The sequence below is a fragment of the Leuresthes tenuis genome, unplaced genomic scaffold (genome assembly GCF_036924035.1).
Source record: "Leuresthes tenuis unplaced genomic scaffold, fLeuTen1.0.hap1 SCAF_24, whole genome shotgun sequence".
Taxonomy (NCBI): Eukaryota; Metazoa; Chordata; class Actinopteri; order Atheriniformes; family Atherinopsidae; genus Leuresthes; species Leuresthes tenuis.
Window position 1 is genome coordinate 22,576,905 of NW_027325378.1, and position 24,172 is coordinate 22,601,076.

At 38.6% G+C, this 24,172-nt stretch overlaps 1 protein-coding gene across 1 annotated transcript in view; it reads right to left on the minus strand.

Moving 5' to 3' along the window:
* The window catches only part of plppr4b (phospholipid phosphatase related 4b), a 64,441-nt gene extending 45,049 nt beyond the window's left edge, over nucleotides 1-19,392 (minus strand). Inside the window, exons 1-2 of the mRNA XM_072378127.1 lie at nucleotides 19,081-19,392; nucleotides 6,888-7,073 (exon numbers count right to left, since the gene is read on the minus strand). Of these exons, the coding sequence (XP_072234228.1) occupies nucleotides 6,888-7,073; nucleotides 19,081-19,152 (258 nt within the window). The 5' untranslated portion in view covers nucleotides 19,153-19,392. The remainder of the gene's footprint in view (nucleotides 1-6,887; nucleotides 7,074-19,080) is intronic.
* Between the last annotated feature and the right edge of the window lie 4,780 nt (nucleotides 19,393-24,172).

Genomic DNA, 24,172 nt, shown 5'->3' on the forward strand with positions numbered 1-24,172 from the left:
AATGGGAAAAGAGAGTGTCGGAAAGCTGAGCGCAGATGGAGAAAAACAAATCTCCAGGTTCATTATGACATCTATAAAGAGAAACTTCACTCTTATAATTTACAACTGAGGAATGCAAGGAAATCCTACTTATCTGACATCATCACCAAAAACAGTCATAATGCTCGGGCCTTATTTGCTACAGTTGACAGGCTAACAAACCCTCCTGTGTCAGTGGCAACTGAACTCCATTCCACCATGGCCTGCAATGACTTTGCCAAATTCTTCATAGACAAAGTCCAAAATATTAGACAAGCAGTTGGTACATAGGCAGCAGGTTCAGCATATGTACTGTGTCCACCGAAAACCGGTTTAAACACCATGACACTATTTCAACCCATTAACGGTAAAGACCTGGAGGACATCTTACATCACCTGAAGTCCTCCTCTTGCTGTTTAGACATCCTACCAACAGGTTTTTTCAAAGGGGTCTCAAAGACTTTGGAGTCAGACCTGTTACTGATTGTGAACTTGTCCTTAACGTCAGGTGTGTTTCCAGAGCCACTAAAAACAGCTGTAATTAAACCTCTGCTGAAAAAGGACAATCTTGACAAGATGCAAATGAACAACTACAGGCCCATCTCAAATCTCCCATTTTTAAGTAAGATCATTGAAAAAGCGGTTTTTTAACAGCTTAATTACTTTTTAACACAAAATAACTGCTATGATACCTTCCAGTCAGGCTTTAGACAGCACCACAGCACTGAGACTGCTCTGACCAAAGTGTTTAATGACATATGTCTGAATACAGACAGTGGAAAAATGTCAGTCTTAGTTTTACTGGATCTCAGTGCTGCCTTTGATACAGTTGACCACAATATATTACTCAAACGACTGGAGAACTGGGCTGGTCTTTCCGGAACTGTACTAAACTGGTTTAAAACATACTTAGAGAACAGGAAGTACTTTGTGTCAATAGGTAACTTTACATCTGAGCAGACAAGAATCACATGTGGAGTTCCCCAAGGTTCCATCCTGGGACCTCTTCTGTTTAACATCTACATGCTCCCACTGGCACAGATTATAAAAAAAAAAATAAAATAAACTACCATAGCTATGCAGATGACACACAGATGTATATAACAATGTCACCAGGAGACCGAGGGCCTGTACAGGCCCTTGGAAAATGCATTGAGGAGATTAATGACTGGATGAGCCACAACTTCCTCCAGCTAAACAAAAACAAAACTGAGGTAATTGTCTTTGGAGCCAAAGATAAACGATTGAAAGTCACCACAGAGCTTCAATCTATAAATCTAAAAACTACCAACCAGGCCAGAAATCTGGGTGTAGTGATGGACTCAGACCTAAATTTGGACAAACACATTAAGGCAATAACAAAGTCAGCCTACTATCACCTTAAGAATATATCAAGGCTAAAAGATCTGATGTCTCAGCAGGACCTGGAAAAACTAGTCCATGCATTCATCTTTAGTAGGCTTGATTATTGTAACAGCATCTTTACAGGTCTGCCTAAAAACTGCAGCTCATCCAGAACTCAGCTGCTCTCACTAAGACAAAAAAGTGGAGCACATCAGTCCAGCTCTGAAGTCTTTACACTGGCTGCCTGTCCATCAGAGGATAGACTTTAAAGTTCTGATGCTGGTCTATAAAGCTCTGAATGGTCAAGGACCAAAATACATCAGTGACCTCCTGACCCACTATGAATCTTCCAGACCCCTCAGCTCATCTGGATCCGTTTTTTTATCAGTTCCCAGAGTCAAAACCAGACATGGAGAAGCTGCATTCAGCTTCTATGCTCCACATGTCTGGAACAAACTCCCAGAAACCCTCAGATCAGCTGAAACACTCAGTGTATTTAAGTCCAGGTTGAAGACACATCTATTTTTCATCTTTCATATATATAATTTTTTCTGATTTTATCTATTGTTCTTATTTCCTTCTTTTGTTTAAATTTTAAATCATGCTTTTTATTTCTTCTGTTTTAATGTCTCTGTAAAGCACTTTGAATCACCTTGTTGTTGAATTGTCCTATACAAATAAACTTGCCTTGCCTTGCCTTGCCTTGTTCTGTGGAGGGTTACTTTACAGAAATATCGAATCCCCCAGAGGTAGGTTCAAACGACCAAGAAATGGTTTGGAAGATTTGCTTTCGCCAAATGTTTTTCTAGCATGAGGAAAAGCAAACCTACTCTTAGAGGGTTGAAAGCTGAACTGGTTCAGACACAAGACCACAGCACCAGCAAAGGTGCATCTCTATGCTCCTCTCTGTAGTTCTATAATATATTACAATTAACCTCAGTGTTCCAATCATTAAGTGAAATTATGAAATTCAGAGTGCATATGGGCCTGATCAAATTAGGGACATAGACTAAGGCACTGAATCCATTAAACCAAAGTGTCAGAAGACACAGACAGAAATCCATAAGACAAATTAGAAGCACTATCTTAGTCTTATTTATGGAGCTTCACAGCTGCAGACTGCAAGAAAGCTGGAGAGACAGTGGCGTTCCTCTATTTTAGAAGAGTCTCAATTAGTCTGGAGAGATAGTTTAATAACATATAAGAAAGCCCTTCGTAAAGCTAGAACTGCTTCTTATTCATCATTGATAGAAGTGAATAAGAATAATCCCAGGTTTCTTTTCACCATTGTAGCCAGGCTGACAAAGAGTCTGAGCTCTGTTGAGCCATGTTTCTATCAGAGAGAAGATTAATGGAATCCTTCCCACTATTAACACTGATGTATCATCAAGTGCAGCAGCTTTAGAAGTATCTTTAGAACCTGATTTGTATTTAGACGGCTTCTGCTCAGTTGATATCTCTGAGCTAATGACCGCAAAAGTCTCTTCTAAACATCAACATCTTTGTATTTTAGACCCAATCTCAACTAGACTGTTCAAGGAGGGTTTCCCCTGAATTGACACTTCCATATAGGATTCGATCAATCTGTCTTTGTTGACAGGATATGTACGTCAGATTTTTAAGATTGCTGTAATTAAACCTTTACTTAAAAAACCTACGATTGATTCAGAAGTTTTGGCTAATTATGAACCTATATCCAATCTCCCTTTTTTGTCTAAAGTTCTTGAAAAAATAGTTGCAGCTCAACTTTGTGATCATTTACATAGAAATAATCTGTTTGAAGAGTTTCAGTCAGGATTCAGAGTGCATCATAGCACAGAAACAGCACTGGTGAAAGTTACCAATGATCTCCTCTTAGCCTCTGATAGCGGACTTGTGTCTGTGCTTGTCTTGTTGGATCTCAGTGCTGCATTTTATACGATCGATCACAGCATTCTGTTACAGAGACTTGAACATGTTATTGAGATTAAAGGAACTGCATTAGGCTGGTTTAAGTCATATTTATCTGATAGATTCCAGTTTGTTCTTTTAAATAAAGAATCTTCCTCACACACCAGAGTGAGTCATGGAGTTCCTTAGGGTTCTGTGCTTGGTCCAATTATTTTCACTTTGTACATGCTTCCATTAGGTAACATTATTAGACAGCATGTCATAAATTTCCATGGCTATTCTGATGATACTCAGCTGTACTTCTCTATGAAACCAGATGAAAACAATACGTTGGTCAGACTACAAGCATGTCTTAAAGACATAAAGACCTGGATGACTCAGAACTGTCTGCTTCTAAATTTTCTAAATTCAGACAAAACTGAAGTTGTTCTCTTTGGACCTGAGCGCTTCAGGGAGAAATTGTCTAGTTATGGGTGCCAATGCCAAAGGCAGGGCACACATATTACTATTGTGCATACTTATTATTCTTCCGTTTCCGCCCTGTTTTTCGGCGCGCTACTCCTCCCGCAGCGTTGGTCCAACCGGAATAAACACATCGCTGCGTGCGCGCCAAGCGGGAGAAGTGTGCTTGTATTTTTCTCTCTCATTACTCGACCGGAATTCCGGAAAAATGGGAAAAAGCGGGCAAATTCCCAATGGGAAAATGCATTGAGAAGGCCTTAACGAGGCAGTTTTGGGCTCGAAGTGCCTCCCCTTGGAGGCCTCTGAACTCAGCCATACAAGGTCACACACACATCATTCAAAGTTTGTGTGTGACAGGAAAGACTCAGCTTTAACTGTGGTAAAGGGCTTGTTAATAGCTTATACGGCTTTGACACAACGGCAGTTTACGTTTTAGGTGTCCAGAGGAGGTCGTCTCATGTCGGTTACACTGTAACTCTCACTCTAAAAATCTTAAAAAAAACATTTCTCGAACAAATTCCTCTCACGTCCAACATATCTACCTGATCTGGATAGATTATATATCAAAACGTAGGTATTTTAGTTCTCTTTCACCCAATGTGACTGTCATTGAGCTGGGCCTCACAGATTTCTCACAAATCCCCTCTGAGCGCAGAGAGGGAACATTCCATCCCATTATAAAACAGCCGAGCCCTGAAATCAGTCGGAAAACTCATTTTAAAACTGCCATAATAAAGGAGCCATGGGGGGTAGAAGAATAAAAATTACACCGTTGGCTTCCCCCGTCCCTTCTGGCGCTCACGGTGAAAGAATTATTCGGATCCGACTTCTACTTTTTGAACAGCGACCGTTTGTTCCAGACTTGTGCCTCAATATGAAAACCACATGATTTTAAGGGGACAAAGTGAGGTGCAGATTTGACAGTTGACAGTTGGCAGTCACAGCTGTTGCCCACAGCAACTAATGCTGACCACACCCAAGATGGCTTCCCTGTTCTATCACAGCTGATGAAGCCAGAGCCAAAATGTCGGATGAGGGCAGAGCCAAGATAGCTGATGAGGGCAGAGCCAAGATGGCTGATGAGGGCAGAGTAAACATAGCAGCATCCATTATTCTGAACAGATCAACCGGGCCTTATGTGTCTAAAGCAGGCAGATTTCACCAGAACATGCCAGAAGCTCATATTTCAGACTGGATTACGATCATATAATGGTGGACCTTCAATTTGACCTTCAACTCCCAGCACATTAACTCATATGTCTCTGTGTGGACGGGCAGCAGCTTGGCACCCATCAAAATTTCTTCAGAAATTTTCTAGTTATATAGTTACTCTAGATGGTATTTCCTTGGCTTCTAGTTCTACAGTGAGGAACCTTGGGGTTATTTTTGACCAGAATTTATTATTTGACTCGCATATAAAACAGGTTTCTAGGACTGCCTTCTTTAAACCTTTGTTAAAATTGCCAAAATGAGGAACTGTCAGGATCGATGGCGAGGTAGGACCCAGATGCAGCTCTTTCAATACAAAAAGGTTTATTCCAAAAAACAAACACAAAACAGGGAGCAAGGCAAAAACATAAAGTGCGGCAGAGCCGGATTCAAAAGTACTTAAACTGTGAATTAACGATAAACAAGACTATGAAAACGAGACCAGACTATGAATAAATAACTTTGAAACAAGACTTATGGCAAGACTATGAGGCAGGAAACCAGACTTAGCTTCTGTGAACGAGACATGAAGGGTTGGTGAGGAATCTGCGATTAGTGAAAGGAAACCAGGAGACTAAATGCTGTGGAGGGAGTGATTAGTCAATGATGTGCAGCTGATGACAATGAAACAGGTGATGTGAGTGAAGCTGATGGCAGGGGAGAAACATGACAAGAACTGAATCTAAAAACATGACAAAAACCTGAAAACATAACAAATGACCTGAAAACAAGATTGAACAAAACATGAGCTGTGACAGGAACATCCTGTCTCAGGGTGATGCTCAGGGTCCATGCTTTTGTTACTTCAAGATTGGACTACTGTAATTCTTTATTATTGGGATGTCCCACATATTCTCTAAAAAGCCTCCAGCTGATCGAAAATGCAGCCAGGGTTCTGATGAGAACTAACAGGAGAGATCATGTTTCTCCAGTTTTAGTTTCTCTTCATTGGCTCCCTGTTAAATTCAGAATAGAATTTAAGATTCTTCTCCTCACATATAAAGCTCTTAATGACCGAGCTCCATCATATCTTAAAGATCTCATTGTATGATATTTTCCTCCAAACTGCAGGTTTATTTGTTGTTCCCAGAGTTTCTAAAAGTAGAATGGGAGGCAGAGCCTTCAGTTATCTGGCCTCTCTCTTGTGGAATAGCTGCCAGTAAAGCAGACACCCACTTTTAAGACTAGGCTTAAAACTTTCCTTTTTGATAAAGCTTATAGTTAGGGATGGCTCAGGTGATCCTGAAACATCCCATAGTTAAGCTGCTAGGCTTAGACTGCTGGGGGACCTCATCTGTCACACCTTTCCTCACTTTGCTCTCTTTTCCCCCCTGTTTAATTTCTCAAATGATATTATATACATGTGATATTATTGTTGTCATTAACTTGTGTTTCAACAGATATCCTTTGAATGGTGTTATGGTGTTTTCCCCCTCTTTTCTGTCTTCTCAAACCCCAGCTGGTCAAGGTGGATGGTCACCCTTCCTGAGTCTGGTTCTGCCAGAGGTTTCTTCCTGTTAAAAGGGAGTCATTTCTCTCCACAGTCGCCACATGTATGCTCAGGACGGGGGGACTGGACCGAAGAGAAGATTCAGTGCAATCTACTGGTTTCCTTAGCTAGGATATTGTTTTTTAATTGGCTCTACATAAAATAATTGGATTATTTTGTAATTAATTCTTTGGATTTCATTGGATTATGATCACAATGAGTTGAACTCCAATTGGCTTGAATTGGACTATATTATTGAAGTGCCTTGAGATGTCATTTGTTGTAATTTGGCGCTATATAAATAAATTTAATAGTTTGTTAAATAATCTTAACACTAGAAAATACATTTGTGTAAATCCCAGCGTTACTATATCCAAGAGATATAATGTACATGTGTGCCATACTGACCCCTTTCAAGCAACTATCTTCAAACATGGTCATTTTCAAAATGTTCTGTAGTGTCAGTGATGCTTACTGTGATGGCTGGTCCAGCGAAGGCCAGGCTAAGCAGCATCAGGAAGGGGATGACCTCATGGTTGGGGTCAATGTAGGGCAGGCTCAGGCTGCGGTCATGGCAGTTGTACCCAGACTTAACTGGCTTGAACACATCCGTCCACTCAAGGAAGTAAAGACTGACCACAGATGATACAAGGATCGGCAGCTATGCATAGACACGACAAGAGAAGACAGAGAAAATTACATGAGACAGTTCGAAGTCATAACAGCAGAAGCTTTAGCAGATAGCCAATGAATACATAAATAGATAAAGAGGCAGTGAAGGGTGTAAATGTCCTCATAACCCTATGGTTCGATGACCATGTTAATTTGATTTGAAAATGAGTACAGAACAATGGAAAATATTTTTTTATGATCCGAGGGATGAGCATGGTGCTCAAGGTGGTGTAAGACTGCATCTAGAATTAATTGCTCATGTGAACTCCAGCCACTCATCTCTTCTCGGAGGTGCTTAAATGAAGTCTCTTAATCCCAACAAACAAAATGAGACACAGCTCATTCGTGTTTATTAGCCCCAGTCTGAGTACTGAAAACCATAAAAGACAAAAATCATAATGCAGCAGTTCAATTCCAGCTATGAAATAATGTTAGAATAATAAAGCTGGTGTTTATTTCTAAGATGGGCAAATTAATGTTTTTCTTTGCTCAGTGGATGATAGCCAAAGACAAGACCTGCACAAGGCTCAGCTAGCGGTGTAAGTTTCTACTTAGACAGAAATCTCACAGCTGACTTGTCACAGTGTCACTGTATGGTTTACTGTGAGTTTGTGGCATTCAACAAGAATATCAAATACTGTTGAGAGAGCTGGGCAAATGATCTGAGAAGACGGAGCATGAACTGTCCTCATTGATACCAAAATTGTATTTTAAATCATTGTATCTTTTATTGAGACACACAGCATCCACATGTTTAAAGACTATTGGAAGAAAACTGAAGATACTTAAAAGCTTCTACTAGCCAGAGCTAATTTCAAAGCTTGATGTAAAAAATGCTACACATACCAACAATAACTACTGTTCATGATGAAATTCAGTTGATATCTTGTTACTGGATTTGACCCAGTACTTTAAAGATACCTTGATTAATTTCTTAGTAAAGATGTATCTGACATAATGAGCTTGAGCCAGATTGATGTTTTTAGGCACTATTTTTACAAGACAATGAAACTAATATGAAAACTGAAATAGCTGATATAGTATGCATTACGTGATGTCATTGTTGCTGTTCAGACACACTACACAGAGAAGCTTCCATCCATACAAATGCTCTATAGTAGTGAGTAAGTTGCAGAGAGTGTTTTAAGCAGACAATGTTCAATGGTTCTTATTAACATTAAGCCCTAAAATTTTATATGATTTACTGCTGGCAAAGTTTTTTTTTCATTTTAAACTACTCAGGTGATAGTGAGGAATCGGGAACAATATGAGAGATTGCTATCATTTGTGCACTGCTGTTGCTAACAGAAAAGATTAAAATCTTTTGCAATTTAAATGCTTATAGGTGGGCAGTGTGGACATCATGCTATAGGGATTGTTATTGTCAGCCTGGGAAATTGGTCAAAATCAAAATAAGGGTAAATGGTGCTAAACATATGCAAAGCCTTGTGGAATTTTAGCGAATTAAAAATGGGATGGCATTTCATCTTTTAGCATGACGATGACCTGAAGAATAAAGTGCTTTGTAAAAGTATTCAACCCTCTTGGCATTTTTTCCAACACATAATCAAAATCTTTTTAAGGGGGATTTTATTTTTTTGAATCTACAAAAAATTGTTTAAATTGGTGAAGTGAAATAAGAAGAAGATATCTCTATAAAATTCCTACAAAACAACCACAACAAAAAACAGAAGTGGTGAGTTAATAGGTATTCACCACCTTAGCTATGAAGCCCCTACATAAGATCTGTTGTTAAAGTAGTCGAATGTGTACATGATCTTAATTTATATGCACCTGCTCTGAAAGAATTAAGAGTCTGCAACCGCCCTAATCAAGAGGCACTTCCCAAACAAGGGACACCACAAAGACCAAGGAGCTCTACAAACAGGTTAGGGACAAAGTTTAGGAGTGCAAATCAGGGTTGGGTAAAAAAATATATATATTCAAAATATTAAAATTTTAATGGAACACCATTGACAAAATCATCTCAAAATAAAAAGATTGTGGAACCGCAGCAAATCTTCCTGAGGAGGACCGTCCACAAAAAACTTACAGAGCAGGCAAGGAGGCCATAAATCAGAACAGGATGACCAAAGGTAAACCTGAAGGAGTTGGAAAGCTCCACAGCAGAGACTGGTATATCTGTCCATAGGACCACTATCCACAAAGCTAGACTTTACAGAAGAGTGGCCAGACAAATAGCCATTGCGTACAGAGAAATTTGCCAAAAGGCATATGGGATACTCAGGTCTTCTGATCAGATAAGACTAAAACATGAGGAAAACTATGTCTTGCACAAACCCAACACCTCTCAACAACTGAAGAAGAACATCTCCCCCGTGAAGCAGGGTAGAATCTTGCTGTGTGGATGTTTTTCACAGGCAGGGACTGGGAAACTGGTTAGATTTTAGGGTAAGATGGATGGTGCTAAATACAGGGAAATTGTTTAGGAAATTGTAATTCAGTCTCCCAGAGATATGACAATGGGATGGAGGTTCACCTCCCAGTAGTACAAAGACCCCAAACATACTGCTAAAGCAACACTCAAGTGGATTAAAAGGAAACTGAAATGTGTTGGAATGGCCTTGTCAAAGCCCAGACCTCAATCCAATTGAGAATCTGTGGTATGACTTAAAGATTACTGTGCACCAAGAGGACCCATCCAACTTGAAGGAGCTGGAGCAATTTAGCTTTGAAGAATGGACAAAAATCTCAGTGGCTAGATGTGGCAAGGTCACAGAGAGATACACTAAGAGACTTTTGCTGCAAAGGGTAGCTCTACAAAGTTCTGATTTTAAAGAGGTGAAAACGTGTCCGTACACTACTTTTTTTTTCTTTTTTTACAAAACAATTCCTTCAAAATTAATATACATTATAGGTTATAATGCAAACAAATAGAAAAATCACCAAGGGAGGTGAACACTTCTGCAAGCCACTGTGATGCTAAAGCCACACTTCTGTGTTTTCAAGGTAACCATTATATGACTGGTTGAGTCAAAGCCCAGACTTTAAACTGATTAAGAATTTGTGTTGTCACCTGAAGTTTGCTGTACGCCATCAGAGTCCATCCAGCTTGAATTAGCTGGAGCAGCTGCTGCTCTATTTCACATGTCAATTGTGCCTCAAAGAAGTAAAAAAAGATGTCCTTTTCAACCAGTGGCTGCTCTTCCTTATAATTCATACATACCAAACATAGAAGAATCAGCTCTACACCAATGTGTCCTTACACACATCAAGCAGGCATTGTGGAGTCAGCTCAGTGATGACAGCATCATTGTTTAGAACAGTGAGTTCCGCAATAGTGGCTAATGCGTGCCTCTTTTACATACTCCCTGCCAGTGGCCTGTCAGTGGCGAATCAACTTTGAACTAGTTATGAAGTGTGAACACTGCATACATTCACACAGAATTGCTACATTTGAAAATTGTCTCACCTGCTTATCTTATGGAAATTTACCAATGGGTTGGCTGGATAACCTCAGAAAGAATGCTGGAGTGAGTGCTGGGGACTTTGCATTCTCATATGCCACCCCTCAAGGTAGGGAGAACAGGGGATGCTTTCAAAACTTTAAAGCAAAACAAAATAAATTAATAAAGCAAACAAGACACCATCAGTATTAATGAGAGAAGAAAAAGCATGTTATGATTTATATGTCAACCCATACACTCTGCTGAATGCACATTTGGGCTACACACATTATTATGTAACCTTGTTGTCTGTCCAGTTGAAATGGGGACATTTCTGGGGAAAGTTCCGGGTGGACGCAAGGTACCAAAAACAGGTATGGACCATGGAAAAAAGAAGATCTGATCACCCTATCATAGGCCTTCTTCTCTTTAATGTCTACAAAATGCATCTATCACTTTTTCTGCATGTTGCTGCTATGCACATGCATTTGTCACAGCCTCTTAACAAGAAAAATCTATTTTTGACCTTAGAACTGTCATAATAATGTCTGTTGAGCTCCATACAAACAGCAGTTATTGAATAATGTCAAACAATATCTGAATACTTTTTTGCCACAAAATATCAAAGGAAGATGAGTAAAGAAGTTTAAACATTTTTTTTCAAAGTAAGTATTTCTATCCTTATGTAAATGAAGGATGAAATCAATTAAAGAAGCACTACGCATGTAAGATGCTCTTTACGCTGAGCTCAACCATGCCTCTATGCTCCATACCATTCCTTGTCAGGTCTGTTCTCTTGGTGCATTCAGCCAACCTCACCTGTAGTCCAAAATCTCAGCATGTGCAACTGAGAAATGTAGGTCAGTGACAGTGCTCATGCTGAGCAGATAAAACTACCCTAGAGCAACACTGCACAGTCCATACTTCAAAGCATAATTCCACAAGGTACCATGTTCGCTTAGGCTTTTTGCAGCTAATTGTAACCTGTAATGTTTCCCTGTCTTGTGATTCATTTCAAGAATGGAGGAATAGTAATTGTTCAGGGTGTAACATAACCATCCATGAAAATGTGGATTGCAGTGCTTTAATTCAATACTTGGTTATTAGTATGCAAAACTGTTAAAGTTTTAAGGTTTTGCATTCCATCTAGTCATTATCAGGTCTTAAAATGAGGAAAATAAAACCTCACATGAACATTACACCATTTAATTATCTATATAACAAAAACTAAACCAAAAAATTGTATTTGAAAAAGTACACAATTAGCAGATTACTGCTTTTATAGGAATTAAAAAGGTAAGTAGCAGCCTGATTATGATAATCAAATGCACTTGACTAAATGATCAGCAGCAATTGTGATCACTTCTATAAAAGGGTTTGACAGTTTCCTGGTTTGGAGTATTCAAGCGTTGTTTTTAACAAACAACAAAAAAGGTGGAAAGAAATTGCCAATGATCTTTGTTTCTGCCCATCAATTTCGGAAGGGTTATAAGGCCATTTTTAGACAATTTGGAGAACATCATTCAGCAATGAGAAATATCATTCACAAGTAAAAAACATTGTTGTTTTCTTGACTTTGTGAAAACGTCATGGGGATTAAAGTAAGGTGCTAGGAAAAATCCTTAGGGACTTAGGAAAAGACAACTGTGCTGCAATAATAACTGGACCACACTTACACTAAGCTGTGATGTGGATCTTCAGCAATGAAACTACAAATGTTCAATTAATATTATACAAAAAGTTCTTTAGATACTTCATCTATGCTGTTTTATCACATTGTTAGATATCAGTTATGTTATATATGATATTATTATTATACAGAGTATTACTTCATTATCAGTATATGTCTGGGAAGCAGACACGCTTTCTAGGTTTAAAACTTTCCTTTTTGATGAAGCTTACAATAAGGGATGACTCAGGTGACTCTGAAACATCCCATAGTTAAGATGCTATAGGCCTAGCCTGCTTATGTCACACCTTTCCTCATTTTGCTGTCTTTTTTCCCCCGTTTAACTTCCCATATGACATTATGTACATGTGACATTATTGTCATTTACTTGTGTTTTTCTGTCTCAACAGGTAACCTTGAATGGTGTTTGTTGTCCCCTCTTTTTCTGTCCTCTCAAACCCCAGCTGGTCGAGGCAGGTGGCCACCCTTCCTGAATCTGGTTCTGCCAGAGGTTTCTTCCTGTTAAAAGAGAGTAATTTCTCTCCACAGTCACCTCATGTCTGCTCAGGACGGGGGGATTGGACCGAAGAGAAGTTTCAGTGAAATTTGTTAGTTTCCTTAGCCAGGAAATTGTTTTTGAATTGGCTCTGTATTTATGAATTGGACTAATTTTGAATATAATTAATTGGATTAGATTGGATTATGATTACAATGAATTGAACGCTAATTGGCTTGAATTGGACTGTATGATTGAAGTGCCTTGAGATGACATTTGTTGTGATTTGGCGCTATAAAAATAAAACTGAATTAAATTGAATCAAAGTACATGACTGAAAAATGAAAGAAAAATAAAGGTAAAAACGTAAAGAAATTTAATATTTAGTCACATGCTACCTATACTCAACCTTCCATTCTCATATTTATCCACATGAATCACAGTTAGTTCAACTAGATGACAATAATCTGGCGCTGCGGTAAAAGCTGCGACCGCAAGGAATTGTGGGATGGAATGACCTCTTTTCTCTTATCAAGGATGGTCCCTTGTATCCTATGCTAAAGAAGCTAATTAAGGAAGCAATGACGGTCTTTTTGCATTTTGAGAATTCGAACAGCTCTTTTAATGGCTGCAACTCAGATACTTCTGGGTCATTTCACTCAGTAAGGTTCCCAAGCAAATTTGACTATTTGACTGGACCCTGGACGTCCTAGCAAGTGCTTCAAAAGGTCGGACCATACAATGTTCAGCAAAACTGCAACAAAAATCCAAGAGCTACATCTCAGAATTTACAGACTTCAGTTAGCATATCATTTGTTTAAGTACATGACAGTACAGACAGAAAAAGACCTATAACTGGATTTGAAGGACTAGCACTTCCTTGGCACAGCAGTAAATCATAAATTCTTCTGTATACCAAAGTATACAAGAGTGAGGCAATTTATCAAACAGCTAAGAAAGAAAATGTTCAGTGTCTTATAATGCCCCGGTCAAAATCTAGATCTCAGCCTGATTGCAATCCAATGGAGGGACAATGTGAGAGCTGTGCATAAAAGATTGCCCACAATCCTCAAATTAACTAAAGAGAGGTTGTTTAGAGGTGTGGGTTGAATTCCTTCAAAATAATGTGAGAGACTGATAGCGTCATACAGAAAACAAAGATTTCAAGTTATTACTGCTTCTGCCCTTTCGCTTAGGTTTGTAGCATAAATTATGATACAGTGATGTGTGGAGTTGTTTGTATGAAGTTACAGTTACCCAAGTTTTACCCAAGTCTAGGGGATTTCTTTTCTTTTTTTAATGTCCTGATATGTTCAACCCTACAACTGAGAGAGTATGTACTAAGTATGTACAGTATATAGCAAAATTGTAGTCGTAAAATTGGAGGAAAAAGTAGTAAAAGTATGGTAAACATGTCGGATATTGTATTCGGTACCCATGTCAAGGCGAGATGAAATTCGTGGATAGTGGAAAATAGGGAATAAGGACTCAGTGGTTACTTTATTAGGTACATGTGTACATATGCTGACATAAGCTTTTCACGCATTTTCAATCCAGTCCTTGTATCTGACTATTTTCCAAGGAATGCAGGCTTTTGTTTGTTAAGCCACTTAACACTAGCCTTTGAATTATTCAAGTATACAGAGAGATGAACTCAAGAGATGAACATAAACATGTGTTATGTCTAGGTAAGTAGGGCTGGCTGCTTTATCAACTTAATCTATCTCAATATTTTTTTAGACAAGATATAAAATCAACCATTTAATCTAACACCATCTTTGTCTCCAAAAGCCATGCCTGTGCATATTTCTCCTGCTTCTCAATCACAGCTGTGTCTATGTAAAATACAGCAAATATAACAAGTTTTGGCAGGCATAGAATAGTATTTTTGCAGCAACCAAGAACCATCAGTCTAAAACTAACACAGCCAATGAACTGTATTTGAAAGTGATGTACTTAAAGACAAGGGGACAAATGGGGGGTGGCCTTGTGTAGAGAAGGGTTTTAAATGCAGTTCTGAATTTGACCAGGAGCCAGTGAAGCTGCTGGAAGACGGGGGTGATATGGTGAAAGGCGGGGTTTCTGGTGATGATGCGGGCTGCAGAGTTTTGGACCAGCTGAAGTTTATGAAGGGATTTGTGAGGGGCACCGAAAAGGAGTGAGTTACAGGAGGTGACGAGGCTGTGGACCAGGATAGCAGTGGTGTAAGGAGTGAGAGAGGGGTGGAGACGATTAATGTTACATAAATGGAAATATGCAGACTGGATAATGTTATTGATGTTGATGTAAATGTTATAATGTTATTGGTAACAAGTTGACATCTGATATATCTGCTAGTAGGTATTGGGGCTGACTAATGAATGCCTGGTTTTCCAACTTCCAAACAAATTGCCTTGTAATGAGTGCAATAAATGAAGACTCACAAAACAACCAGTACAATTAGAATGGAGAAAAAAAACATTTAAAAATTACAGACCACATTTTCACTCATTTCTTATACTCTCTTTCTCTGACAACCTTTGTCTCCTCTGGTAGAGTGCAGCTCAGCAGAGATGTTCCATTGCCCTACATATGCTTACTGCCAGCCTTCTCTGTCTCTAATTCCCTTTGTCTCACCTTAATTCTAATCTTTTTTCTGTCACTTGCAAAGGCTATCAATGTCACAACCTATTTTCCTCTAAGCTGAGTGGCTATGTTCTTTCTCTTTTCCCTTAGTCTATCTGTTTCTGTTGACGGAAGCTGTGAATCAAAAGCATTGCAAAATCCAGATTGCATCTTCTAGCTCATAATGTGGTTTGTGGTCTTTTGGTGCCCAAACTGTAGGGATGAAGATGTTTCCTTTTGGTGTAAGCTGTTATTAATTTAGCATTTTCAGGCCTTCAGCCTCTATATTGCAGACATGCACATGACAACTTGCTGAAGCCTATCCCAGCTCTCACTGAGTCAGAGGCAGGGTACATCATGGACAGGTCACCAGTTCATCACAGGGCCACATAGAAGCAAACACACTCACTCCTCGGGTCAATTTTAGAGTCACCAATTAACCTAACATGCATGTGGGGAGGAAGCTGGACTACCCAGAGAGAACCCACACATACACAGAAAGAACATGCAATCTCTACATAGAAAGGCCCCAGTTGAGATTCAAACCAGGAACCCTCTTGCTGTGAGGTGACGGTGCTCACCACCATACCACAGAGAAGATCAGCACAACTACATGTAAGTTTATACCAAGCATTTCTTCATATCACTGCAAATGAGATGCCCTTTACCTTTTTAGGCCACCCCATGCGTTTTTGAGAGGCATGGTTTTGTATCATTGAGTGCCCTCAAATAATAGGTAGGTCTAAGGAACCAATACTGAAACAAAAGCTTTGGCATTAAGAGTGTTTTGTTCTGCCTTTCCAGCTATCCTATATACTACTCCAAATTTATCAGCAGCTTTGACAAACTCTGATTCTAATATGTCTCAGCTATATCTCATATAAGTTTGCAAATACTGTACAGAAAAGTCAACTGAAGGAGGGGAGTGACCTTAATCAAATCTTGACTTAAACTATCATTTTCTTTATGAGTGGCAAAACCAGAAAACCCATTCTGGACCAGAAAACAGTCAAATGTATGATATTCAGTGTATGATAGTCAAGTGATATTCATTTATTTTCCATACACGCTTTAACCCATTCAGGGTCGCAGGGGGCTGGAGCCTCGCATCTGCCATTGGGCAAAAGGCAAGGTACAACCTGAACAGGTCTACAGTCCATCACGATTTTATTCAACACCACAGGGTCATTTTAGAAACAATGAACAAACATAACAAACATCGTTTTGGACTGTGAGATGAAGTCTGAATCCAGAAGAACCCATACATGTACAGGGAGAACATGCAAACCCTATTTGCAACAGCATATACTCACCAATATGAGTATACTCACCAATTAAAGAGTCAAGCCAGAACCCTTCTTGCTGTGGGGTGATAGTGATAACAACTACACCACCGTGCAGTCCCATTGACTTAGATACAGCAGGTATTAACTGACATCCCTTTACAAATCACCATTTGCAATGCAGGTCACAGTACTTGGAAGTATTAGTTATTGATATGAGTCAGTCAACATAACAGAAAATGTGAAGTTTTTTTGTCAAAGTACTGAATCGCAAAAACGTAGTTAAAAGTCATTTGGGGTAAGAAGCACAGTTATTATCCAGGGTTTCAGTAAGCCATCAAACCACCAAAGGTGTGATTAGATTGGTGTGATCTCACACAAAACTTTGTCAGACACAACACTTTAAAAATATTAAAATTATTATCATAAAATTATAAATAAAGCACAGCTCTCAAAACATAGGGAAATGTTAACACAAAAAAGGCCATTTATTTTTTCTAATGTTTATCTTTTCCTCTCTGTGGCTGTATCCAGCACACAATCTTTAACCTTTGCTTAGAGTAGCAATTACTTTTTCACCCTGGAAAGCGGGTAATAAAAGCTGTAGTTCTTCAACATGTAGTTTAGACCACCTTATCTCACAGACCATTGATCCCAAAATAGAGGGCTCTTGTATTTCAGACAGGATGTTAAACACAAGAGTATCATTACTTGGAGAGCAACTGTTCTGTAAAAGAACCAAGTATTAACCATTTCTGACATAATGCCCTTTTTCTTTCATCTCAGCTAATGGTGGTGTCCCTCCCTTCAGTTATATATGTGATATAATCTTTTGTTTTCCCAAGTTCTAGATAACAGTTGTTCATCCCTCTGCATGCCTCAATTTTGTTCCACTTTGGAGCAAAAGCGGCCTGCGGCATCACAGTGAAGTCTTATTGCACTATAGCACTTTGTTCAAACTAAAGTGGATCAGCGAGCCGGTTTCATATTATATCTGCACCTGCTCAGTAGATTCTCAGTAGATTCTAGACTGCTCCCTAAACGTTGGATGCGCAGTAGAGAATGGTTAAAAAAAATGAACATCAAATTTTAGGTATTTTTAGCTGTAGTGGTATTTTGGTAATTTTGTTAGTCTGCATGGTAAAATCCATTATTCTTTAAAATCATCTGGTTTATATTTGTTGTGAAAAAAAGTGTTGTTGTAGGCTCTAAACTACATGAGACAGACCTGTCTCATGCAAGACAGATCCGAGACCTATCAGCATGAAGAATTCATGTTATATGACAAGTGAAGTGGCATAAGCCCTGATTGCAAGTAAAGCTGTTAAGGGAGGAGCAGATCCACAAACATTGGCAACATCTGATTTTCTCTCCACATGGGACATGGGTGGTAGGAGAACATGATGGGACAGAGCTGAACAGGCAAATGCCTCAGCTCTGTGCCACTAACACACACTCATGCAATGAGCTTGAGTGGGTGTTAACTCACAAAACTAATCCAATTTTAAATGCCTGCTGTCAGTAAAAATAAAGAGTAGAAATCCTTTAGTACTTTTGTACTTACATTAAAAAAATTACCTATCACACTAGTCCACTTTTAGAAAATAAAATCAAATTGGCAGAATCTCCTAAACAGTCCCTGTTGAGAGAGGCATCCATCAGAAAAGTTGCTTTCAGCATCCATCACACAGTATTTGAGACAAATTTATAATACATGATGCCAGTTTTATAGCCAGTTTTTTTAGAGCCACAGGCCAGTAGTGAATTAGAGCATGAATAAAATGCAGCAGGGGAATTAGTGACAGTTACCACAAACTGCATTTTATCTGTACTTAAATGTTTTAAATTAGTCAATTTGAGTAACTTTCCAATCTGTTATTGTTAATGTAAAAACAGAGATGGAGAGAGAGACAGAGGGAGAAGAGATAGAGAAAAACACTGTATTATGGTTGGATGGATCACATTTGGTCACCACAGAATCTCTTCCATCATGGCTCCACTATCTGTCCCCATTGAGTTCTGTTTAAAGCTTTTTGGCTGTGTGAGAAATGTCCTCTTCATGCTCCTCATGGTTGATTTATGCATTGTGCAAATGTTAATGTACTCAGTCTGTTTGTGCTATTTTAAGCATGTGAGGATTTGCAAATATATGATTAAATTTAAAACTATAAGTATTAAGAAATGCATATATATTTAAAATTTTGTGATTCATCTGTCTTGAGTGTGATTCATCTGCCCATGAAGAACATTTCATATTAGTGCACATACCTATATGCACATTACATTTGTACAACATAGTGTATTGCATCTTTTAAACATGATCATAAACATTATTTTTTATATGTACCCTTCATATTAAAATGACAAATCATTCAAATATTTCCAGTCAATTATTTTGTTTAGTTACTATCCATAGGAAGCTCATGTTAAGGCTGATGTGTATACATGGATCTTTGATGACAGTTATACAACCGCCAAACTACGTTTCTACTCTGCAGTTTGATGAAAACACAAAGCCTCTCTGACTCAGGACTCACCTCTACAAAATAGAAACAGGGCAGCAGGCTGACACTGTCTTTGGTAAGAAGCCCTTTCTCTCGCGTAGACATGGTCAGGCCTCCAAATGTCAAAACAGATCTAAAATACGAGGAGGGAAGAAAAACTGAGTTCTCCCTGACGTCCAGCCGGGATCAGGAGCGCTCCATGCCGCTGTGTGTAGCAGGATGACACAGACAACAACCGCTTAGTATGAAACCCCAGACTCTCGGTGTCCAACCTGCAAGGCCCTTATCATATAGCTGATGAAAATGGTCGGAGCTTGGTTCTGGGTATGAGTTGCTTCCAGCTGTCAGGTAGAGAACGGAACCTCACCGACAGAGGGAGGGAGAGAGGGGGGAGGTATGCGAAGAAGCGCAGGCGCACTGAGGAGGAGTGTTGACAGCGTATGTTTTAAACTGGTGATACTGACAGGGGGTTATTAGAGCGACTAAAGCTAAAATGTTCATCGCAGATTATGATTTTTTTTTTCTTTTAACAGTTATAGCAGGGTAAATTACGTCAGCCTGTTTTGCTAGAATATGGCTTCATGGCGTCCTCTTCAAATGATCTATTATTCAAAAGCCTCTGTCACGAATGATTTGCATACCACTGGTCCAACGGCCCCAATGGCTGGTGTCTACGCAATAATAACTATAACAGGAGCGAGATTTTCTCCAGTGGTTCTCCTCTGCCTGAGCCCAATCTCCTAAAAAAATGTCCTTGGGGCCAGTATTGCCTCAGCTGTCACCAGCTTACACATTTTACCTGAGATCCACGTATCGACACTCACAGTGTGTAGATACGCTCTGTTAAGAATAACAAAAGGCAGTTTTGCCTATGAAACCAAGCCATACTTACGAATTTTAAAAGGACTCCACATATTCTTTCAGTGGCCTCAAATTGAAGTCACTATACACAGTACACATTTGCTGATGACATCACTGTGACGAGACTTGTCACCATGGTTACTCAGAAAAAGAATGGGGATAGTAAAATGTGCAAAAAGGAGAAATGTAAAAAAGTCTCCTGGGCGAAAACCCCATGCATTATTTGTCCAACACTCCTTAAAATACTGACTCTATTAGTTTACAATGTCCAACAAGCATCAGTATGGCAGTGGGGTGGCAACTGAAAAAATACTCATAAAATAATAATTTTATTACATTACATTATGCACATATATGCATGTGAATATGTATCAAGGGTTTCCTGTTAGCTTGATTGTATTATTAATCTTACAGTTGACAGTGTCAATATAATGTCAGCGATTCTCCCAAGTCCAATGAAACACCTATGTAACCTTTAAAAGAAATTAATCATGCTTTGTTTGCCACAAACTAATAATTCAAACTTAACAGAGAAAAGTGTGATCTAAGTGATGTACGTGTTGCTGATAATACATTGCATAAACATTTACAAGAGTGTATGCTTCCAAATGGTCCTATTTGTACAGTAAACTGTTGCTTCCTGTGCAACTTGTGTGATGGTTGAACAGGACTTACCTGAAAAAGCAAAAACAAAGAATTCGAAATTAAAAGACAAACAAATAAACAAATCACACAATTTGGATTATAATGCATTCTAAGACTTCCGGTTAATATTTCTTAGATTCTGATTTTGAAGGCTTTGTGAATACATTGTGTACTAATTAACACATTTAAAGGTCATCATTTCATTTTACGCGTGGAGGTGATGAGAGTAGCAGATGAGGCATCTTTCCACAGCTGATGGCCAGGTAAATGGACACCACACACAAAGGCAGTCATGTGCCTCTGTCAACACGACTCCTGTTACTGCTGCAGGAATATAGATACAGGTAGAGTTAGTATTGTCGACATCTAAAACATCTCACTCGAGATACAATGTTGGTCAGCTGCATGGTGTGTGTGTGTTGGGGGGGAGTAGTAAATTAAAATAAACATATGTCTATCATGATCTCATGATGTCAAATATCATATAGGGAAATTAGCAAAAATAGCAAATATAAAGAAATAATTGAAGATTTGGCAATTTATTCTTATTCTATCTTATATTTCTAACTATTCATAATGTCAGCATCAAGACTGGATACAGAGACCGAAATGAGCCGCGCATGCGTTTTAGCAGCATGCACACACAAGGGTATCAGGTAATTACAAAACTAAATTACGGAAAAAATGTGAGAAGACAAGCTGGAGGCTGCCGGTGTAACTGAGTGCTATGACCGAGTCGTTGGCTTAACAGATGTATGTTGGTGTCACCGAGGCTTCCGAAAGGCTGCCAAACTTCAGGAGCTGTCCAAGGTAGGACTTTTCCCTGCGCTGCTAGCAAGCTGTGGGTTTTGGTGATCCTCCGCGAACCAGTACATGAGCAGGAAGTGCAGCAGTATGTTAACCTTAAGTCACTGTCGGGGAGATTTATTAACTAAAGCCCCACCGTTCATCTTAGAAACAATAGTTGGTTCTCAGACGGCGATTAACTTCTAGTTAAGATAAGCTGTGATGTTCACACACTTATGCTGGCCTCAATAAAAGCAGCACCTTCTGGAACCATGCTAGCCCCTTTTAAAGTGTATCATCTTGAAGCCTATTTTGTCAAAAGGTTAGCCAGTAAACAGGAATATGAGAATGAATTTGGAACAACCCAGAAATGTTACTGTCATAACAGCAGTTTGACATGAATGATTAATGATTCAACTACTCACCAGTTTGTTCTGTATTTTATATGGATTGTCAACAGAGAAATAGTCTTTTAATTCATATGCTAAACAAACTATTTAATGGCAAATTCTAATTTCAGTTCTTTTTGTATTATTACAGTCCATATGGGATTATTTCACAACTTCTAAATTAGATCTGTCATAGATAATAATAATGATAATAATAGTAATAATTATAATAATGTTTTCTGATTAAGCCTGACCAAAATGCCAGAAATAAAAACTCAACTCATTTCAACTGTAGGCACAATCACACACACAGTTCCATATACCACCAGTCCTTAAATCCTCACTGTACTTGTGAATACAGGTGGAGCACATTCATTATTTCTACCTGATTGTCATGGGATTGAGCTGATTCTTAACTATTTTCTATTTTTAGTTGTACTATCAATGTGCTAAAATAAAATTATGAAAGATTTCTTAAAGATGATGAAATGAAAACAGTCATGTTAGAAACTGGTTTTCTAATGTTTTTGCCAGGACATACACTTGTGTAGATTATTTTCTCAATCAAGTAAAATAAAAACAAAAGAAATCTGACCATCAGTAAAAACAGAACAAGCTGTGAGAATTAATTTCTTCATAAGAACAATTGGTGAGTGAGCTAGAGTTTTTGCAGCCTTCCTGGGAAAGGTGTCTGATAGTTTCTGGCTCTGATCTGTGACTTAGCCCTAACCCTATAGTCCACTGAAGCAAAACTGTATGCACTGTATATTCATACTTCACCTAAAAAAGATAGCAAGAAAAACATGGAAAGGGGAAATATTAGGACAACCACAATTTGAACTGCTACTAAACATGTATGTTTGTATAGAACCTTCTGTAAATTAATACAAGGCAAGGTAGATTTATTTATATAGCATAGTTCAACAACAAGGTTATTCAAAGTGTTTTACATGGAACATAAAAGTATTCAAAATGATCAAAAGTAGAACTAAGAGAGACAGAGGCATACAGCACAGTGAAAGTTATCAATCAAAGTCCTATAATTAAATAAATTAATGAAATCTAGTGGTAAGTAGGAAAGTTGCGATTTAAAAGGAGAATCTGGGATTTTGTTCCACATGTATGGTGCATAGAAACTGCTTCTACATGATTAGTTCTATCTCTGGGAACACAAAGCGGACCTGTTCCTGATGACCTGAGATGTCTTGTAGGTTCATACCATGTACCAGATGATCTGAGATGTACTTTGGCTTCAAACCCTTTAAAGCTTTTTTAAAATCAACTTTTTAACGGAAAAGGAAGCCAATGTGGAGACCTCAGGACTGGAGTGATATGGTCTACTTTTCTAGTCACCGTGTGGACTGGAGCAGCCGCATTCTGAATCTGGTACTTGATTGATCTTGTGGGTAGATCAGTAAATACACTGTTACAGTAATCAAGTCTACTGAAGATAAACACAAGGAGCAGATTTTCTAAATCAGTCAGACACATTAGTCCTTTAATCCTTGAAACATTCTTCAGGTGATAGTAGGCTGACTTTATAAATGACTTGATATGGATGTTAGAAATAGAAGAAATTTTTTTTCAAATCCATTCTTTAGAAGACAACAAGCAAGATGGAGCCATGTCCATGTCCTACAAACAAATTAAGTTTCTAATGAAGCGGCAAATTCAACATATCAAAGGCCGACTTCTCCTGAGGGGCATACTGGAACATGAGATTAATGGGTTAGTGAGGCATGCTGAGCCTCAGATCATCAGTGAGTTTAGATTTACTTACAGCCTTTTATATAAACGTGGGAATGGAGAGTAGGCCATGGTAATAAATGGCTTTTACTTAAGTTGAAATTTGAATTACATCCTTATTGTGAGAATGTTGTTAAGCATCATCTTCGTTCTTCCGTACGTTTTTGGGACTTTAACTGCTCCTGTATAGTTTCACCGATTTCAATAATTTTGGTCTCAAAACGTTCAACTAGTTCAGGAGATTTGTGCAATATCTTTTTACAGAAACAAATTATACCTTAAAATGTAGGAAAATGTATCCTCTTTCAGCCAATGTAACTACCAAAGAGCTCACATTTACAGGATTTCAGCTATGAGCCTTGAAGCAAGAGAAACGTTTCAAATTCTCTCACTAACTCCAATGGAAAGTTTGGTCTGACACAGCAGACAGCTTCATATGAGTTAAAAAATCTTTCACTCCATTGAAATAAAAACTACATCACTGCGTTTCTCTAACCGTTCTAGTGCTGACGGTCTTCAAATTATTTTCCTTGCTCATATAGTTTTCTCACAGGAGATCATACTATCTCTTCAGACATTTTCTGTTCCTTCTGCTGGGAGTGAGCTCGTTAAGCTGCAGCTGCTTACACACTTATAACTGTTAGGACATCTCTCTTCTATCTGTGAAAGGTGCTATATAAATACAGTTTACTTACAAT